Source organism: Larus michahellis, chromosome 3 (genome assembly GCF_964199755.1).
Source record: "Larus michahellis chromosome 3, bLarMic1.1, whole genome shotgun sequence".
Classification (NCBI taxonomy): Eukaryota; Metazoa; Chordata; class Aves; order Charadriiformes; family Laridae; genus Larus; species Larus michahellis.
In genome coordinates, this window is record NC_133898.1 from 132,222,925 (window position 1) to 132,244,122 (window position 21,198).

Below are 21,198 nucleotides of genomic sequence, written 5' to 3' on the forward strand. Positions count from 1 at the left end.
CACATTCGCGCACTGGTGACATTTTATTTTGTTGTCTTCTGATCTTGCCCCTCTTACCGCAAACCTTAATACACCCTGCACAGAAGTCCACGTATTTATACCTTCAGCGCAGCACTGCATCCAGTGACAGCTGGTTCCAAAAGGCAGCGTGACTACTGCACGTAGATCACCATGGAGTACTGCACGTTGCCTCACTACCACGCAGGTGTTAACCCCCATGACAGACAGACCATGCTCAGCTGGGGTGTGCTTTGCTTATTACATGAGACAGACAGTTCTGGAGAACACCCTGGCCACCCAACGCTTCCCACTGCCCGGGCCAACGTGATTATTCTGGTAATAACACCTATGTATAAACTCACCTGTTCACCAGGCACTGCAACGGCTTCCCTGTGAATTTCAGCACCGGCGACTTTGCTAGATAGTGAGAATTCACAGGGAGGTAACGTGGAGCCAGCTGCCTATTTTCTTGCCTGCAAAACTGCAATTTTGCAACTTCCTCATACAGTGGGTCTTTGGATAAGAAATTCTGGAGAACCCATCCTCTGAAAGACAGAGTAGGACTGCCTGTGCTGCGGCTTCGTACTAGCTTCTATGATATTTGCTGCATTTATGGAACACAAGAAGATACTCCCTATAATCCAGAGTTCATGCCAACACGTGACTTAAAATAATGAACCCTCTTCTTTTAACCTTTTCCACACATGGAAGTCACTGCCAATATACGTCATTCACAGAAACGAAGCAGTATTGAAAAGAAACAGGTGAAAGAAGACAACAAAGGTGGCGTCTACAGTGCAGAAAAAAGGACACTATGGGAGCGTGGGCATGACAAAGAACAACACACCAGCAAGGCAGGCCAATGGAACCTGGGTTTCAGCAATAGCAAGACTGCTTTTGTAGGTATGCGCTGTCTTGCAGCAAGTTTGTTTCCCAAGCGAGTCTGAAACAAACGGTCTTCAGAGAGCCCACAAACGCCATCTTATTACATTAGCTACTGGGGGGGTCTCTGAGAGGCCAGTGAATCTCCAAAAGGCTGGAGAGCATTTATTCCTCACTGGGCTGGAAGACCCTCTACATACATTCAATGCCCAGTGCTACAGAATACAGATGTTGGGGGTATACTGGGGTCCTGACACGGGCAACAATGATGTCCCATCACTTCCAAGCAGACCAGAGCTCAGGTGCTACTGTCTGGTGCTGAGCCTAAACATCAGTGTATGAAGTAGACAGTGCCTTGTGCAAGAGACTGGAGCACATGCTAGGAAGGTATTTGCTCTTCTGTGGCAGCCTTGCTGACAACAGACAGGACAGTTACAGGGCAAGCTAAAGCCTTTGTATTCTGCACAGTGCTGTTTAGTTTGTGTGCGTACTGTGCAAGAAAGGATTCCCCCCTTAAAGAGACTTAAACACTGGGCTAATCAGTCCCTTATAGGGAGAACTGCTAAAAAAGAACCCTGATCTCACCCATCAGAGGAAGATGACAAAACAGACAGCTGCTGTACTGGAAACCACTAAACAAGGAACTAATGTGACCCAAACTGAGACTGTAACCAGAACAAGAACTACACTGGGTACACCACTAGTGCCACTGTCCAAGGGAACTACACCAGGAGGGGCAGCCTGTGTACCACAGCTTTGGTTTGAAGTCTCTCACAATGGACCAGAGGCAAGTTTCAAAATCAAGGTCACCAAGTCGAATGGAGTCACAGTCCAAAAGACATTCAGTTGCTTGTATTAGTGCTGTGGGTTATGAGCCAGACAGAAGTGGGGCTTGTAACTGAAAAGCTTTAGGATTACTCCTCCTCTTCTTGTAGGGTTTTTACTTCCGGCCTCGCTTGCGGCTGTTTTTTGGAAATTCGTCTCTCTGTGCAACTTGGGGCTCCCTCTCCTCACTACTCACACTCTCATTGTCCACCCGTCGTGGACGACCTCTCTTACTTCTCCTCATTTTTTCAACTCCTGCAGTGGGGACCTTCTTGGTAGCCAGCATCCCAGTTCTCTTCTTTTTGCCCCGGGTCAAAGGACGTTTCTTCCGTTGCTTCCTCTGCTCTTCTCTTTGCCGGATTTTCATTAGCTTCTCAAAGCTTTTGGTGGTAGTCGTATTCACATCAAACCAATCCTGGAGGGTTTAGAAGGCAACAGGTTGGTACCGATGGTGGAAATACCATATAAAGCCTATCAGTGCTTATAATAAAGCTGCCTTGTGGGACAAGGGTTTCCTGAAACGTGCGATCTGGAAAGGCAGCTGCCTAACAAAGCTCTGTTCTTCGATGTTCCTCCTCAAGTGTCACTCTGCCTCAGAGGATTCAGATTTGATTTGGCAATTGCCTGGCTAAAGGCACGGGAAATGCTGAAGAGCCAAACTGAGCAGCAGCAGCTTGGGACAAGACATGTGACATGACACAACACTTGCTCCCCAGACCAACACATAGGACCAGCTATGCTTAAGCAAATCGAAGGCCACTCGAGTTCAGGATCCCATTCCCAGCAGTGAGCAAGGCAAAAATAAAACAGGGCAAGCATGCATCATTTCCTTCCCAAGACACCCTCCCCACCTCCATCAATCTGGGGTTCGAGGACTTCCATTCTGCCTGCCTTACCTCAGCATGCATGGAGTTGATGTGATACTTGACCCCACTCTCTGACATGAACTCCTTCTCACACAGGAGACACTTGTATTTACCAGCAACAAAGTCACCCTGGCACCAAAACAAAAAAATCCATCACCAATTGCTACCTAGAAGGCTGATACACCTATATATTATATTTTAATTTTGCTCAGACATAACCCAGCAGTAAGAAGCAGAAACTCTTACTCATACCAGACAATGCTTTAGCTACAGGAACACTGACATTATTGACCAGTTACGCCCACAAAGCACAGGACTGCTCTGCGCGATGTTACAGTGTCTCCAGCACTGTACCTGGAAAAAATGCTCTTGTAGCTGTGAATCTAAAGGTAGGACTGCAATTTCATTAAAATGCGTGCCATTAAGATGGTTCCTCTCCTTGCCTCAAGCAGTGTTTGCAATGGCAGCCCCATTAGCACATAAGGAAGCACTCAAACTGTGAGGAACGCGGATTAGCAGATGTCAGGACAAAAGCTTGAATAAGAAGATATCTGACGGACAGCGACAGTCAGGCTATTAGTATAAAAGATAATGAGTACAGAAGGCTACGAACCAAAGTACACGTGCCAAGGTGAGATTTGAGTCCTGAGACACTGCCATATACAGATTCACAACCCTGAAACAGTAAAAAAACGTGCATGTCAGCAAAACACCAGTAAGAAATCACTTCTTCCTACACAAGAAAGTCTTACTGTCTGGAAGACAATTCCAAAAGGGATAAGAGGGGTCTGCCCTGCTCGTGCATCTGGTGGCACAGAGCAGAAGTACCGCATCTGACATCAACGGTCTCAGTCAGAGGCCACTTTACAGGCCCACCCCATGTGGAGCTTTAGGCATCCGTCTCGGGATACTACATCATGCTCAGCCAACAGCCCAGACCCGAAACAGGAGGTAGGTGCAACACATGCTTCTGGGTTACTGGTCAGTGAAATAGGACAGTTGCTTTCTGGGGACAGTTCCATATACAACGTTATGTTGCAATTCTTATACTCGGAAATGACGCAAGTCTGAAAACTGCGGAGAGAGTGCTGGGGGTGATGTAGGGCAGGGGGAAGGCATTGTCTCTACACCAAACCCAGATGGAAGCCACCACTGACCCTCGGCTATCCAGCAGTGTGCATCACGTGCATCACACTTACCATAGTTTCCACCAATGAGGCCATTTCTTCTCACTGGATCTGACTGGTGACTGCTATGTGGGATTGTAAGAAATTAAGTGCACGTGCATAAGCATCCCTAGACCAGGATGACTGTGCCATGCATGTCTTCTGTAGCCCATTTCCAGCTTTCAAAAAAAAAACCTCAAGCGCTGTGCCAGACAAAGTCCCTCTACTCTTACATTTCCATCTCTACTCCTCCATTCTTCTATAATTACATTCAGTACACTGCTGGACAAGCAGGGGCCTGTCATTTTTCCACTGCTCAAACTTTCAAATGGACTAGCTCCCAGCTGGATGTGAAAGTTGTACCAGTCTGACACCAAGTTACTGGCTCTGAAGTGGACAAACACATCCCCAGCGGGATCGTCCCTAAAGCAACAGTCCAAGCAGGGTCTTGGTTACACTAACCAACCATACTGAGATGGAGCAGAATTTGTCTCCCTCAGAGAGACAAACTGCAGTTTCAAGGCTGTGGAAAGCTGTTGGCTCGTACAGACGAAAACTGTCCCCCTTGAGGCTTCAGAAACACTTAAGGATTACCTGATTTGGGCAGTGGACTCTTCGGTACATCTTTATCTCCGTTTTCCATTTGCACAGCACATCTTGACTAAACGTGGGCAGTCCAGGACGAGTATATTTCAGCTGAGATAAAGAGATGGAATTGAAAGCTGGAAACAATGTTGGCTACGCATAGTGCCAAGTATGTCCCTTCCTCTCCCAGGCTGAGACACAGAAGTGGTATTTCTTCTCCTATTTTAACGGACAAACTCTTAATAACCAATCTTTTCCCATCTCACTGACTCTCTACATAACTGAATCTGGAAAACTCCCACAATACCAGAATCCAAAACTTCCCATAACTTTGACTAGAACAATTCCTCTAGATGTACTTGTCCCATTAGAAGCATAAATCATCCTTTTCTCTTGGGTTTCCCTTACAGCCTAAAAGATGCTCTTGGAAACTCTGAAGCCTGAAAAAATACGAAATATCACTGCATGGTAGCAGTGATGTGCAGCCTATGACCTGTGAGCAACATACTGCCTATAACTGCCTTCGTTACTTGTGCCCACTGAAAATTACAGCAATAGGACCTGAAAGTCATTATAGCCTGCCTGGATAAAATACTTACACCACAGCAATTGCTACTGTAGCAATACTGTAATCTAAGACCAGAGGAGCAAAACCTGACCCCTCCCACAAGATATTACTTCTTCAATATTGCTTTCCACAGGCCACTAAACACTGGCAACACTGGGTGGATGCCAGTGCAAGACTCGTCTGATGTGAAGAAAAGACTCAAACCCTGTACAGCGTTTTTAAGGCCTCGTACCTTCCGGTCATCTGGAATCAAGTCCTGCAGAACTTTTCTCTTGGGCCACTCTTTGGCCAGCTCTTCTCCAGCTAGCTCATGGAGATAGTAGATGGCCACCTTTGCAGATCTCCTCTGAACTCTGCCTGCATTATTTGGCTCCCGTTTTATTTTCTTCAGGCTCTCTGTTCTCCTCTCCTCATGGAGGAAAGTGACCTGCAATGAAGGCCAAAAAAGGTGTGCCTCCTTCACCAGCTCCTACTTCAGTTACACTAAATACTGTGAATAAATGCCTCACAAAAATGCTGCTGCAGCTGCATTTCACTGTCACATACATAGGACAGAAGTGCATCCCACCAGCGAGACAGACCCCCAGATGTACCCAGGGGGGTCACAGCAGTAAGGGTCAAGCAGAGAGTGTCATGCAGCCACTGGTCTTGAAAGGATATCACATCATTTGCCAGAAAACGATCATGGACAACAAGCATAGTACTGTCTGTTCTGCTCCATGTTGACTCTTTTAAGAGCAAAGAAAAGCATCTGAAGTTATACATGTTAGCATCATTCTTCCATGCAGCAAAAGTCAGGCTGGGGAAAGTTTACTGCTGCAATGGTGACTTATTGAAAACTTCATCCCAGTCACAGAACAGCAACAGCTGTTGTTAGAGGCAAAGTATCAAGGACAGAATACTCCAGAGAGACAGAAAAACGCAAAGATTTGCTATCCCTAATTACCCACCCAAGCAGCAGACAAAAACCTACACGTGCCTCAAGTCCGAATGGCTGAAGTACCACCACACTATCCTGATAACTATGGCAATTTGCACTTACCGGCCCATGCTTAGATCGGAGATGGTAGACAAGTCCTGCCTTTGATCTGTATGCTTTTCCACAGTGATGGCACTTCATAGCCATTTTCTCCAGCTCAGAAGCAGCCTTCCCACATTTTTTAACATGATATAGGTATCCCATTATGCTAGTGAAGCTGCCTGTGCAGCCCTGTCAATGCAGAAGAAAAATGCATGGAAGAAAAACACTCCCCAAGCGATCACAAAACCACTGTGTACAAAATCCATAGTTTTCCGACCAAAGCAATACGACTTTTCCTGCCAGATCAGAGACAATCACATAGTAAACTTTAATGTTAGTCTATTCAGACAGAGAAAATCTGGGACAAAGAATTGGCTGCAACTGGGAGAAGCTGTTTCTTAGAACTTCTTTGCAGGCAGTGGGCAACAGAAAATTTCAATATATGAAATGAAGAAGCAAGATGTTATATAAGGATGCACAAAATGGAAAGATTTTTCAGATAGAAAAGGAGGAGCTGGGCAGAAAGAGAGGAAGGTTTTATACTTGGTTGGCTGGTCAAAATCTCTAGAATGCAGAGATATTAGGGTGATGGTAAATAAAACTTTCAGCTATTCCTAGGACGCTGCAGCAGAGGACAACAAAAACCACTATGGTTCCTGAGGATGTCACTTACTAGAATGTCTCCTCATCCTGAATTCAGTGATCAACTTGATACTGAGCAGGAAACAGGCCAAATCAAACATGGCCTGTTTGATCAGGCCATGTTTTGCATCAGCAAGTTTTTAACGTTCTTATATGTATCCATCTGCTCTCCATCCCCTTCTCTAGCTGTGGCCAATCTCAAGATTTTCAAAAACCACAGACAAACTCACACAATTAATTACACATAAAAACATCTTCCCAGCTATCACAAACAACTAAGGAAAAAGCAGAAGTACACATTAATAAAATACTTCTGGTGCACACAAGAAACAATCCAGTGTCCTCTCAATCCCCCTTGAAGACACCAACAGATGAAATACTCAAAGAGCTCTAGCTGACCCTGCTTGAGCGCTGGGGTTGAACTAGATGACCTCAGAAGTTCCCTTCCAGCCTTACCAATTGTGTAATTCTGTGAACAGTTTATAATACTGTTGCAAAGTAAAACGGTTATCCTTTAACTTCTTCCTCCCTGACATCTTCCACTGAATGCATTATAAAGTCACGCCTTTACTGAATCTACCTTTACACATTTAGTTTAAAGAAGCCATTTAAAAAAAACTGTAATCAAAAATAAAAACTCCACTTTAATCACCCTAGTTATCCTCTCTAAAAGAGTTCAAATGAGGATCAGACAGTAACTGAAAGCAGGAGAATGTCACCTGATGAGTTATGTGTGAAGCCCTAAAAACTTCTAGTTGAGCTAGTTTATGTTCACCAGACTCCTACTTCGTTTAGTCATGAGGTTCTAAACAAGCATCTGTCATTCCAAAATTAATTCTCCATGCTTAGTGCTTCACAAGTGTTTAGAGGAAATTCTCCAGGCATCCTGATGCTTTCTTGGTAAGACAGCATCCCACCAAAGTCCCTCAAGAGACTACTACACTTGAAAGGGGAAGGCGGTAACATCAGGCTCACCCGTGACAAGCCATGGGACGACATGCCAACGTTTGAGGGACGGAGTGCTATCAAGGGCCCCCAGCCTGTTGCTCGGAGACATGCTGGGTACACTGGAGCACATTTGAAGTCGTATAAAGACGAGGCAGGGGCTCCTGAGGTAACAGGAGACAACAGGAAACACCAGTGTCCTGGTTTGAGGTAAAACAGAATCAATTTTCTGATTTGTAATTTTACTTTTTAGCTGGGCCTCTTCTAACTGACTAAAGTCTGAAATTAACAGCACATTGTTCAGAAACTGTTCACTCTCAGAGTGATAAGACCTGATTATACCAAGGAACGGTATGCACAGAGGCTCTTGCTTCTACTTATTGCTATAACAACCAAGGTCAGCTAACTTCGCTGTTTGCCCCATTAAAGGGTCGGAAGCGGAGAAGCGTAGAGGGGTCCCACCTGCAGGGAGGAGTAGATGGGACAGGGGACCCCAAACTGACCAACAGGGTATTCCATCCCATCTGCACCACGCTCAGTGTAAAAGCTGAGGGATCAAAGGGGCAAGGCGGCTCTGGCTTACTTTGTTCTTCAATGGCTGATGTCTAAGGAGGACCCTGTCTGTTCATCTGCCTTTGATCCTGATCTGAGCATTCCTGACTCTAGTTCCGGAATTCAGCTCCTGTCTGTCCCTGACTCCAGTCTGTGACTTTCCCTGTATCTGCTGGTGACGCGATCGTCATCCTGGGAGCTGGATACGGTTTTGTAGATATTGTATACTTTTTTCCTTTAATTTTTATTATTCTATTATTATTTACTATTTTCTTATTTATTATTATTTTCATTAAAGTAGTTTAGTTCTTTTTCTAAACTCTTAAATCTCCTTATCTCTTCCTCTCCTCTCTGAGTGGGGGGCAGGGCCATCTATCGTTCTGACAATCCAGACAAAACCACGACAACCAGTAATATTGTGTGTTCCTCTAAAAAGGTGACACAGCCAACAACCCAGCTGAAGTGTCTCTACACTAATGCACACAGCATGGGTAACAAACCGGAGAAGTTGGAAGCCACTGTGCTGCTACAAAGTTATGACGTAGTTGCCATTGCTGAAACTTGGTGGGATGAATCTCATGACTCGAGCACTGCTATTGATGGCTACAGGCTGTTCAGAAGGGACAGGCAAGGAAGGAGGGGCAGAGGCATTGCCCTCTACATCAAGAAATGGAATAGAGTGTGAAGAACTGTCTCTGAAGAATAGCCACAAGCAGGTTGAAAGCTTATGGGTAAGAATTAAAGACTGAGGCAATAAAGGGAACCTTGTGGTTGGAGTTTACTGCAGGCCACACAATCAAGAGGAACCTATTAACGAAGCCTTCTTACTCCAGCTGCAGAAGGCATCACATTTGCAGGCTCGCAGTTCTGCTGGGGAACTTCAGCCACCCCAACACCTGCTAGAAAAGTAGTACGGTGAGCTGTAGGCAATCCAGGAGACTCCTGGAGTGCATCAGGGATAACTTCTTCAGCCAGGTAACAGACAGCTCTACCAGAAGGGAGGTGTTACTGGACCTGTTGGTCAGCAAAGCAAGTAAGCTAATTGGTGATGTCCAGATTGGAGGCAGCCTGGGCTGCACCGATCATGCACTGGTGGAGTTTGCAGTCCTGAGGGATATGGGTCAGGCAAAGAATAAAGTCAGGACCCAGAATTTTAGGAAAGCTAATTTGCAGCTGTTCAAGGATTTAGTCAATAGGACCCCCTGGAAAACTGCCCTCAGGGACAAGGGAGAAGAACAGAGCTGGCAGGTATTCAAATATGCTTTCCACAGAGCACAAGAGGTCTCAATCCTCATGTGTAAGAAATCAGGAAAGGAAGGCAAGAGACCAGCATGGCTGAGTTGAGATCTACTGAGTTGACCATGGCTGGTCAAACTAAAAAGCAAGAAGGAAATACACAGGCAGTGGAAGCAGGGACAGGTATCCTGGGAAGAGTGTAGGGACGCTGCCTGGCTATGTAGGGATGGGGTCAGAAAGGCCAAGGCACAGCTGGAGCTGAACTTGGCAAGGGACATGAAGAATAATAATAAGGGCTACTATAGGTATGTCAGCCAGAAAAGGAAGGTCAAGGAAAGTGCACCCTCCCCAATGAACACGACTGGCAAACTGGTAACAACAGATCAGACCTCAAGGCAAGGACTGGGGGAGCAAAGTCCTTCACACTGTCAGTGAAGATCAGGCTTGAGACCACCTGAGGAACCTGAACATACAGAAGTCAGTGGGACCTGATGAGATGCATCCCAGAGTCCTGAGGGAATTGGCTGATGTAGTTGCCAAGCCACTCTCTGTGGTATTAGAAAAATCATGGCAGTCAGGTAATGTTCCTAATGACTGGAAAAAGGGAAACATTGCACCCATTTTTAAAAAGGGTAGAAAGGAGGACCCTGGGAACTACTGACCTGGCGGCCTCACCTCTGTGCCTGTGAAGACCATGGAACAGATCCTCCTAGAAGCTATGTTAAGGCACATGGAGGATAGGGAGGTGATTTGAGACAGACAGCGTGGCTTCACAAAGGGCAGGTCCTGCCTGACCCAACCTCGTGGCCTTGTTTGATGGAGTGACTATGTTAGTGGACAAGGGAAGAGGTACGGATGTTATCTATCTGGACTTCTGTAAGGCTTTTGACACGGTCCCCCACAACATCCTTCTCTCTAAAATAGAGAGATATGGATTTGATGGATAGACGACGTGGTGGATAAGGAATTGGCTGAATGGTTGCATCCAGAGAGCAGTGGTCAATGGCTCAATGTCTGGAAGATCAGTGATGAGTGGTGTCCCTCAGAGGTCTGTATCAGGACCAGCATTGTTTAATATCTCCATCAATGATATAAGGCAGTGGGACCGAGTGTACCCTCAGCAAATTTGCAGATGACACCAAGCTGAGTGGTGTGGTTGACACGCCTGAGGGACAGGATGCCATTCAGAGGGACCTGGACAAGCTTGAGAAGTGGGCCCCATGGGGCCCTCCTGAGGTTCTCTCAGGAGGAGAGAGGTTCTCTCCTCTCCTGAGGACCTCTCCTGAGGTTCAACAAGGTCAAGTGCAAGGTCCTGTATATGGGTCGGGGCAACCCCCAGTATCAACACAGGCTGCAGGATGAAGGGATCGAGAGCAGCCCTGCCGAGAAGGACTTGGGAGGTACTGGTGGATGGGATGAAAAACTGAACACGAGCTGGCAATGTGCACTTGCAGCCCAGAAAGCCAACAGTATCCTGGGCTGCATCAAAAGAAGTGTGGCCAGCAGGTCGAGGGAGGGGATTCTGCCTCTCTGCTCCGCTCTGGTGCAGCCCCACCTGCAGTGCTGCGTCCAGCTCTTGAGTCCTCAGTACAGGAGAGACATGGACCTGTTGGAGTGGGTCCAGAGGAGGGCCACAAAAAAGATCAGAGAGATGGAACACCCCTCCTATGAGGAAAGGCTGAGAAACTTGGGGGTGTTCAGCATGAAGAAGAGAACGCTTCAGGGAGACCTTATTGTGGCCTTTCAGTACTTAAAGGGGTCTTACAAGAAGGAAGAGAACAAACTTTTTAATAGGGCCTGTTGCAACAGGACAATGGGTGGTTTTAAACCATGCCTGGGATAGGACAAGGACAATAGTTTTAAAGTAAAAGAGGGCAGACTCAGGCTAGATATACGGAAGAAATGTTTTACAATGAGGGTTTTGAAACACTGGCTCAGGTTGCCCAGAGAGGTCCAGATGCCCCATCCCTGGAAACATTCCAGGTCAGGTTGGAGGGGGCTCTGAGCAACTTGGTCTGGTTGAAGATGTCCTTGCTTACTGCAGAAGGGTTGGACTAGATGACCTTTGGAGGTCCCTTCCAATCCAAACCATTCTGTGGTTCTATGATACCATCTTAAAAGCATAGCTAGGATCTTGAAACAAATCCAGCCTTGGCTAGCACCAAAGCATGCCCAGCAGAACCCTCATAATATTTTACGTTCATGCATCTGCTGCTGTTTAGTTCAGGATACTTAGCACAATGCAGCTTACCTCCCTCGTACACTTTAGTTTTCCCATAAACTTCAAAACCTTCCGAAGGCGGTCTCGCTCAAGCTGCTCATCCACTTCTCCTCCCTCCTTCACAACTGGCTAAAGCACAGTAGAAAGGTGAAAGAAAAACACAGGATGCTCAGCATTTACAGTTCTTCTCATACGGAATTCACTACTCAACACACTACTGAAGGAAAGCTTCTAAAATAATTAAATCACTGCAACTTACAATTTTATAGAAGTGTATCTAATACGATGATCACTGTCTGTATCCCAGAACAACTGAATTATCTTTAAAAGGAGTAAACTGCCTGAAAACCACTTTGAACAGAAGAGTTTTAACATTGAGATGGCTATCTATGAACAAAACCTTGGTAAGAAATGGTCCCAAACTACAGCTGCTGGGAAGGACAAGGGTATGTATTTCCATAATTACTTTTCTCCCCCTCTGCCTGTGGAAGGTGCTTACTCATCTCTGTCATGCATCTTTTAACGTTTACTGGTCCTACCATTTCCACTTAGCCTAACTAAAGCTAAGCAGACTAACTGCCTGTAATGGTTATTCATCTATACTAAACTACAGTTCAAGTTCTTCTCTATTCTCCCTCCAGTGGTTGTTATATATTATTTCCTACACTACCTTACAATAACATTATACCTAGACTGAATAAAAAGTTAGAACTAAGTGACAGACCCATTCCTCAGGGCCAGAAGATGATTCCTGGCCTGTTTAATTTACTAGTTTGGCTGTCTGTTCAGAAGTCACAGTACTGGGAGCTATGTAAGAAGTAACAGCCACGAATTATCTAAACCTTACACAAACTTCCGAATGACCTTTCCAAAAGTTCTAATTCTTCACAACTACAACAGGAGTACACAACTTTAAAGTAATAGCAAGAAGAAAAGTCGATTGCAGCATTAGTATCTTTACAGTAAATAGAGACAAGAACTAAACTGTTGCTTCTGCTTTTTTACCTCTGGACTTGTAAAGAACTGAAATCTAGTCTGCTCTGGATGTAGAAAAACTACTTTCTAGCACAGGACTGAAAATTGCAGCCTAAAGAGCAATTACAGTTGCAGTGATGCAATTTTTTTTCTCATCAAGAATGCCTTTTATGTGTGACCAGCCTAAACAGGAATTCACCCCTTCTTTCTAGCATGTAGCGTGCCTACCATCTCAGGTAACATTCTACTGTTTTTTCAGATGTCAAATCTCACAAGAAAAAGAATAGGTAGGCAACATTTAAACAACTGCAACATTTGAAAAGACATACCATGTTCTGTTTCTGTGTACGTCAGGGAAGGAACAAAAGACTGTCTTGCCTGTAGGATTTTTAAATGCACAGTAGTTGTGTTACCTGATTGTTATGGTCTGCCATGACATGGTATTTCATCCCTCCTAAAGACTTCAGCTGCTTCCCACAGTGATGACACGTGAACATTTTCTAGAAATAAACAAGGACATTGTGCTTGTAACTACAACTTAACCAAAGCAGCGGGAAACTCTTTGGGGGAAAGGAGTAGGGGAGCAGAACATTTTATTTGGGCTTGGTAACTTGCCCATTAAGAACAGAAGAGATTTTATGGCAGCTAAAACTTAGGGGAACAGTGAAATAGCTACATCTTTGTTCACTACCCCAAATCTTCAGCAAAAGGCTAAGCAAGAAGCACCAAGTGCAGCCTCTTACAGATGTATAAAGGACTCTTGCTTAGAGACATGATGATGAGATGAAACTGGTTTTAAATGCAACGCAAAACAGTGTGCAGGCATTTCTACCAGTAAGTTGAATGGCTCATCTCTCATGTTCTTACCTGCCTGCAATTTACCATATGTTTCTTCAGTCCTTCTACAGTCTTTCTCACCACAGCCCGGCATGTTGGACAGGTAACTCGGCCCTTGTCCTGAATTTCCAAAGACCATCGCTCTTCCATACTACCTGTCAAAACAAAAGGTATGGAGCAGAACTGCAAACATGATCTCTTTTTTCCCCCACTTTGATGTGCACAATGAATTCTAGAAGGAAAGAGATCACATGCTACCAAACTCATGTCCAGCTACACTTTAACAGGTTTAGCTCATTCGCAGCTTTAATGTGTAATGTGAAAAGGCACATACCACTCCTTTTGGGAGATCATTTTATAAAAACTCTTTAATCCTACCATCCCCTCGTGAGGAGTGTTCTTCCACTTGTTCAGCAGAGATTTTTCATTCATTCATTTTAATTACACAGTTACTTTAGCATGCAGAGCAAACTTTTCTTTCAGCAAAAGGGTTTCCACAGTAAAAGTAGTCACAGATGTGACTGAACAGTTTCAGACAAAGCCCATGGTTCGTTTCTACTAAACAAATCTTTAGAACTCCACTTGTACTAGCCAGCACTTTTGGCACTGAAAGTGAGCAAAGCTGCACCACCAGGCCAAGTCACTCGACAGCCAGGGAAAAGTACTCTGTGTGACACGGTTTCCAGTTCCTGGCCTCTTTTTGAAACGCCAAGCAAAACCTTGGCATAATCCACAAGGATTATAAATTATTGAAATGGGTTATGGGAAGAAAGTGGCTTAGCAGCCATCTGCTTGAATTCTTATAAAGAGACCTAAAGGCTTTCCTCTTTGCCCGGTAATAACAGGCAAGGGTTGTCCCTCCCCAGGTGACCGGGGGAAAAGGTTGTGAATGAAACAGCACTTGACGGAAAACTGGGGTATTTGATGAGTGCTGTGAGCTACACATACCAAGTCATTCCACCTGTTGAGTTAAGGCTAATGTTATTTTTCTAAGATGGACAGCTTGGGTCTCTGGCTACCAGAAGAGGTGATTTGGCAGCAACAGCTACAGAGTTTTTCCTGCAAACATATTCTGCTGAGTAAAAAGGTATAAATATTTTTATAAGTTTTATAGTGCAACTATTTTAACAGGCTTTTCCTCGGTTCAAAAAGTGATTCCCCCTTCACTGTTCCACTATGCAGTGGTAAAACCACACAGAACTACACTATTAGGCAGTATACAGTCCCTCCAGTCTTGCTCTGCAGTACTGACACAATGCCAAAGGACAGCAGCCAGTTCTTCCTTGTCAACAGTAAAGTGTACAACAAAATGGAAACACCAGAAACACAGCTGTTGCTGAGACTCAAATCCTAGAATCACATTTATCTTTTAGCCATGTTGTGGTTTAACCCCAGCTGGCAACTAAGCACCACGCAACCACTCGCTCACCCCATCCCCCTCCCCCTCCCTGGTGGGATGGCGGAGAGAATCGGAAGAGTAAAAGTGAGAAAACTCAATGAGTGAGATAAAGACAGCTTAAAAGCTAAACCAAAAGCCACGCATGCAAGCAAAGCAACGCAAGGAATTAATTCAATACTTCCCATTGGCAGGCAGGGTTTCAGCCATCTCAAGGAAAGCTGGGCTCCATCACACGTAACGGTTACTTGGGACGACAAACACCATAACTCCAAACATTTCCCCCCTTCCTTCTTCTTCCCCCAGCTTTATACGCTGAGCATGGTGTGATATGGTATGGAATATCCCTTTGATCAGTTGGGGTCAGCTGCCCTGGCTGGTCCCCTCCCAGCTCTTTGTGCACGCCCAGCCTGCTCACTGGCAGGGAGGTGTGAGAATCCGAAAAGACCTTGACTCTGTTTAAGCACTGCTCAGCAGTGACTGAAACATCCCTGCACTATCAACGCTGTTTCCAGCACAAATCCAAAACATAGCCCCATACTAGCTACTATGAAGAAAATTAACTATATTCCAGCCCAAACTGCTTTATAAACAATTCTGAGCAACTGCTTCTTACCTGCGCCATAGGTTTCCAGTTCTTTCTGAACACAGTGGCCTTTTGTTTTGGAGTTTTGTTGTGTTCCAGTTTGCTGTTTTTTCCCTGTTATAACACAAACAGGAAAGACCAGAAGACTTAATTCTGCAAGCCTTGTTACAAAAAGAGCAGAGATTTTTTGCTAGAAGGCTGCTATTTAGTCTGCTGTCTCAAAGCTACTCATTCAGAAATTTTAGATGTTTTGGGGGTTTTTTAAAGTAATTTCGAGATTATGTTCCCTACGCCTCTTCAAAATCCATAGCTATTTACAGTTGCTGGCTTTAGTCCCATCCAGATCTTTGTAATCTGTATGGTTGTTCACACCCAAAGTTTCAGGGGATGGGAACTCTTCACACTGAAACATCCTCTGTTCACAGTATGGCTGAGCCAACCTAACGACTTATTGACAACCAAATGGACAGTCCCATTCCTGTTTTCTTCAGACTAAACAACTCTTATTGTTTCAGTATTTTCTCATTGGTTATGGTTTTTGCTCGCTTCTCATGCCTGTTCTCTTCAGTTGGTCCACGCGTTTGCTGAACTGCAGTGCTCACTGCTGGGAACAGCACTCCAAGTGTGACCCTGCATTAGAGCAAAAGAATTACTTTGCATGTCTGATAGCCTACACTCCTGCTTAAACACCTCAGTATAACATCTGCCTTTTTAAAAACAAGTGTGACACTGTTGGTCCCTATTCAGCTTTTGATCTGTTATAAAACTCAAATCCTCTTCTGAAGAATTGACACCTAGAAGGTTGTTATTTGTCTTTCAGCTGTGCTAATATTTCTTTCTAATTACAGTTGCTAATATTTCTTTCTAATTACAGTATCTTTAATTTTACACACTATATTCCATTCTGTTTTTTAAACTGTTTCTCTAACATCAAGAACACTTTCAATTTTAGCCTCTTCTCCAAGACACTTGCCGTCTCTCTCAGTTTTGTGCTGTCTACATACTTAGAAGTTTTTGGTGACAAAAACAATAGTTAGAATTGAACCTAGGACAGATTGTGAACCATCATTCTATACTTTTTTCTATTTCACAGAAATCACAGAAACATTTAGGTTGGAAGGGACCTTCTCAGATCACATAGTCCAACCCCTGGGGTTCAAGCAGGGTCAGCTAGAGTAGGCTGACGAAAAATATGTCCAATCAAGTTTTAAGTATCTCCACAGATGGAGACTTCACATCTTTGGGCAACTTGTGCCAGGGTTTGACCACCCTCACAGTAAAAATGCGTATTCTTCTTTAGATAGAATTTCACGTGTTTTAATTTGTACCCATTGCCTCTTGTCCTGTCAGTCAGCACTATAGAGAAGAGTCTGGCTTCCTTTTGTTCATTCCCTCCCACCAAGTATTTATATACACTGGGAAGATTCCCCCTAAGCCTTCTCTTCTCCAGACTGAAAAGTTGCAGGTCTCTCAGCCTGTCCTCACAGGAAAGATATTCCAGTCCCTAAATCGTCTTTGCAGCCCTGTATTGGGGAGCCCAGAACTGGGCATGGTACTCCATATGTGGCCTCACCAGTGCTGAGCAGAAAGGGAGGATCAGCTCCCTCGTCCTACTGGCAATGCTCTCCCTAATGTTGCCCAGAATGCTGTTGGCTGCCTTTGCCACCCGAGTGCATTGCTGGCTCATGGTCAGCTTGCTGTCCCCTCCAGGACCCCAAGTTCCCTCTCTGCAGAGCTGGCTTCCAGAAGGTTAGCCCTGAGCACGTTCTGGTACACAGGGTTATTCCTGCCCAGCTGCAGGACTTTACAGTCCTCCTACTGATGAACCAAGAGACTCCCCTCTGCTTAATTCTCTAGCCTGTCCGAGTCCCCGTGAACGGCAGCACACCCACCTGGTGTACCACCACTCCTCCCAGCTTTGTATCATCTGTGAACTTGCTGAGGGTGCACACTGTCCCACTGTCCAGGTCATTAATGAAAATGTTAATCAGTACTGGCCCCAGCATTTACCCCTGGCGTACACCACTAGTGACATGCCTCCAACTAGACTTTGTGCTGCTGATCGCAGCCCTCTGGGCTGGTTTTCAATCCACTAATCTATCGTTTATCTAACCTGTACTTCGGCAGCTCGTCTATGAGGGTGCTGTGGGAAACAGCACCAAAAGCCTTACTAAAGTTGTGGTAAACAATGTCTACTGCTCTCCTCTCGTCCACCAAGCTAGTGACCTCATTGTAGAAGGCTATCAGATTGCTTAAGCATGATTTGCTGATCCCAATCACCATCTTGTCCTTCATGTGTTTGAAAATGCTTTCCAGGAGGATTCTCTCCATCACCTTCCCAGGGACTGAGGTGAGGCTGACCGGCCTGTAGTTCCCCAGATCTTCCTTCTTTCTGTCCTTGAAGATAGGAGTGATATTTGCTCTCTTCCAGGCTTCAGGAACCTCTCACAGTCACCATGACCTTTCAAAGATAATCAAGAGTGGCCTCACAATGAAATCAGCCAGCTCTCTCAGCGCTCGGTGCAGCCTGTCAGGCCCCAGGGTACTTGGGTATGTCCAGTATGTTTAAATGGTCTAACCTCGTCCTCCTTCACTGAGTGTAAAGTTCAGTGACTTGCTCCAGAGTTTCCCTCCAGCCTCAGGCACCTGGGATTCCTTAAGGATTCCTTTAACGGATAAAGACTGAGGCACAGGAAGTACTGAATACCTCAGCCTTTTCCATGTCATTTGTCACCAGCTCCCCTGCCCCATTCAGCAGTGCGCTCATGCTTTCCCTAGTCTTCCCTTTGCTGTTCATGTACTTCCTTTCTTGCTGCCTTTCACATCCATTCCCAGATTCAACTCCAGCTTGGCCTTGGCTTTCCTACCTCATCCTTGCAAGATTAGACAGCAAATGTATGCCTCTCCTGTATCACCTGCTCCTACTTGTCACCACTTGTACACTTCCTTTTGCACCTAACCACTGATTAACAACCCTTTGAAGGCATGAAAGACCTATGATATTAAGTATTTCCCTCCCCACCCCCGTCTCTGTGGTAAAAGAAAATTTAAGTGGTTTGATTTGATTTCTCTGTAACAAACCCATATTGCTGTTATCATCTATTCATTAATCTCCAGACGTTTACAAGTAATTTGTCTGATTATTTAGTCCAGAATCTTTTGGGAAAATGAAAAGAAGCAGACTAGCCTACACTTTCCCTACTTCCTTTCCTCCCTCTCTTCATCAGACTTTTAAGAGACTGAAATCAGTACAATCACCTCCCACTGTAAAACAGAACTAGTCAACAGTCTGCTGTAACAAAATACCCAGGATCAGAAATAGAGGTGGAAGACAGCAGAGGATGGCATTTGGGCAGAGAGAAAGTCTGAAGTACCTGGAAGCTCGTAACTAGGAATTACAAGTTATTTGTATTACCCGAAATCTTCTGCTTCTTCTTGGGAGAGTCTTTAAGATCTTCACCTTCCCCTTGCTCAGATTTCCTCTTGCATTTCAATAGTACTTCTCCTGCTAATGAGTAAGAACAGAAACGCTTCAGCCTCATTATTCAGTCCGGGTAACAACTTTGAGGCTGCTGCTGCCTCAGCTTATCCTCGTATTCAATACTTAAAAAAAAAAAAAAAAAGTAGTTTCTGTAAAGCACATGGACACCAGTGGGATATATATACACACACACATATATCCATATATATATATATATATCTATATATATATATCTATATATCCATATATATATATATATGGAAGAAACAGTGCCATAGCATGGTTTGGGAAAATAATACTCAGGAAGAGAGCCGGAAGGCGCTAGGCTGTGTCATAAAAAGCTCATCTGCACTCACACAAAAAGGAGCAGCGAGAAACAATGGCAGGTGGGGAAACTCAAATAATATCCTGCCAGGCCTATCAAAGGCTTATCTCCATGACCACTGAGAAGTACAGAAGCACAACGGGGAACAGAAATTATGGACTCAGAAACAGACACCTTCCTCCCAGGTCTGTCCCAGGAGACCCACCAGGACGAGTCAATGGGAGCCACTCTCTGGACCACCCTTTGGAAGGGGAAAGAGGGGGAGTGGTGAAAAGGGAGAGTATAGTGTTAATGCCTAGGGTTATGTGACACATAGGACACTAGCAAAGAACAATTCAGAATTACACAAAACTGCGATGTTTAAGAATGGTATCAAAGGCAGGGCGAGGGAGAGAATCAGCTAATTTGGGGACGATCAAGTGTGGGAAAATAGAGGTGCAAGAGGATAAAAAGGGCCACTTGCTTGTAAACAGGTGGTTGGTCACTATACAAGTCTGGTCATGCCTGACACCAAATCAGTGGGACTAGGGGAGCACAGTATCTGTGAGCGTGAGCCTGTCTGTAAGGAGGTCTACACCAGCAACTGGTGTGGCTCTGCATGCCTTGGGGGCTAATATGTCCATGTGCCAGCAACTAAGGAGACCGACACCCAAAGGCCAGATACAGAGTAGACTGAGTGTTTAAGTCAAGCTACAGGAGCGATCCAGATAGCATATACGTGTGCACACACAAACGTATCTATACACGCACTTCTTTGTATATACACTTTTTATATATGCTTCTTTTCTGTCACTAACACCCTGATCAGCCACAGAGGGAGGCAGGATGGAGGCCATTGGTGCTGTTTGTGGGAGTGCTGAGCGTGCCTCTTCGTGTTGATCTGTGTGGCTGGCTGTGTATACATGTGTTTATATCCACAGGAATACACACTTGGTCTCGCTACTGGTTGGACCTGGGGGTGTGGAGCTGCAGCAACCTCGCTTCTATCAAGCTACCAGATTTGGCTCTCCTTACAACAGGATGGAATACAGATTCTAACTTAGAGATAAGAAGAAAGTGCATTCAAGAAAAGCAAAGTTTTGGCTCTCTGTCAGACGAGAAGTTTGGAAAACAGCTCCTAGGCCAGGAAATCTGAATGTTCATAGTAAGACGCAAACCACTGCAAATCAGAAAACAGTAAGTGACAGAAGTGAGAAAATAAGAGAAATAAAAACATCCTTAAAAAAAAAATTAAAAAAAAAAATAATCTATCAACCACAAAAGCCATGTCTAATCCAGAATACTGCTGAACGGTCCCCTTTTCCACATCTCTAGTATTGTTTGTTCTATTTTTAAAGCTCTCAAAGCATATTCCTGATATGATTGGCAGAATCTTCACACATATCTCTTCTACAGATAAAACAGTCCAGTCACAGAATCACTAATTTTAATAGACATGTCGCTCAAAAGGAACTGCGTAACATCAGAGAATTTTACCTATGTTTCTGCAGCGGGGGAAGGTTTTTTTTCTCCTAATACATGAGCAGCATTACCAAGCTTGTAATTTGTGAGTGAACTGCAGCACGTCTTTCAGTAGTCATCTAATTTCTCATAAAAGAACCAGAGAGAAAAACAGTTTTGCATCTAGCCAAGAGTGACGAGTACCTTTTTTTTCTGAAGATTTGTTAATGCTGTTTTTTATTCCTCTCATTTCCAGCCAGTAAGCAGGCCTGCGAATGCTCCGCTTGCTTCTGGACTCTGCACTTTCATTCACTCGACTCTTCGGTGAGGCAGAAGAAACGTTGCTGACTGTCTCATCATAGTTACCGTTCAGTCCTAGAGCAGTAGTTTCCACCTCCTCAAATTGCTTAGACCTGGAAAACATCAACTTGAAATTATATGTATATGTACATATACATATATAGACATATGTACATGCATACATACACACAGAGCCACAATAACTTGACAGACAACATCCCTTTCATCTTCCCAAGTACTCTAAAAATTTATCTCACAGTTCATTGAATCTCCTGAGTTTTGTGAGCTGAAAAATGCCAGCAAGATAAAACATCATAAATGTTATTTTTCAGTAGATCTTTTAGAGAAT

General features: G+C 44.6%; 1 protein-coding gene across 3 annotated transcripts in view; it reads right to left on the reverse strand.

Annotated features, from left to right (window-relative positions):
* The window catches only part of ZNF512 (zinc finger protein 512), a 26,472-nt gene continuing 5,274 nt past the window's right edge, over positions 1 to 21,198 (reverse strand). For all 3 annotated transcript variants that reach the window (XM_074582387.1, XM_074582388.1, XM_074582386.1), the window contains 12 exons: positions 20,754 to 20,962; positions 18,719 to 18,811; positions 15,334 to 15,417; positions 13,352 to 13,476; positions 12,898 to 12,984; positions 11,540 to 11,638; positions 5,935 to 6,102; positions 5,125 to 5,319; positions 4,334 to 4,435; positions 3,187 to 3,249; positions 2,604 to 2,702; positions 1 to 2,122 (listed from right to left, as the gene is read on the reverse strand). In XM_074582387.1, the coding sequence (XP_074438488.1) occupies positions 1,823 to 2,122; positions 2,604 to 2,702; positions 3,187 to 3,249; positions 4,334 to 4,435; positions 5,125 to 5,319; positions 5,935 to 6,102; positions 11,540 to 11,638; positions 12,898 to 12,984; positions 13,352 to 13,476; positions 15,334 to 15,417; positions 18,719 to 18,811; positions 20,754 to 20,962 (1,624 nt within the window). In that variant the 3' untranslated portion in view covers positions 1 to 1,822. The remainder of the gene's footprint in view (positions 2,123 to 2,603; positions 2,703 to 3,186; positions 3,250 to 4,333; positions 4,436 to 5,124; positions 5,320 to 5,934; positions 6,103 to 11,539; positions 11,639 to 12,897; positions 12,985 to 13,351; positions 13,477 to 15,333; positions 15,418 to 18,718; positions 18,812 to 20,753; positions 20,963 to 21,198) is intronic.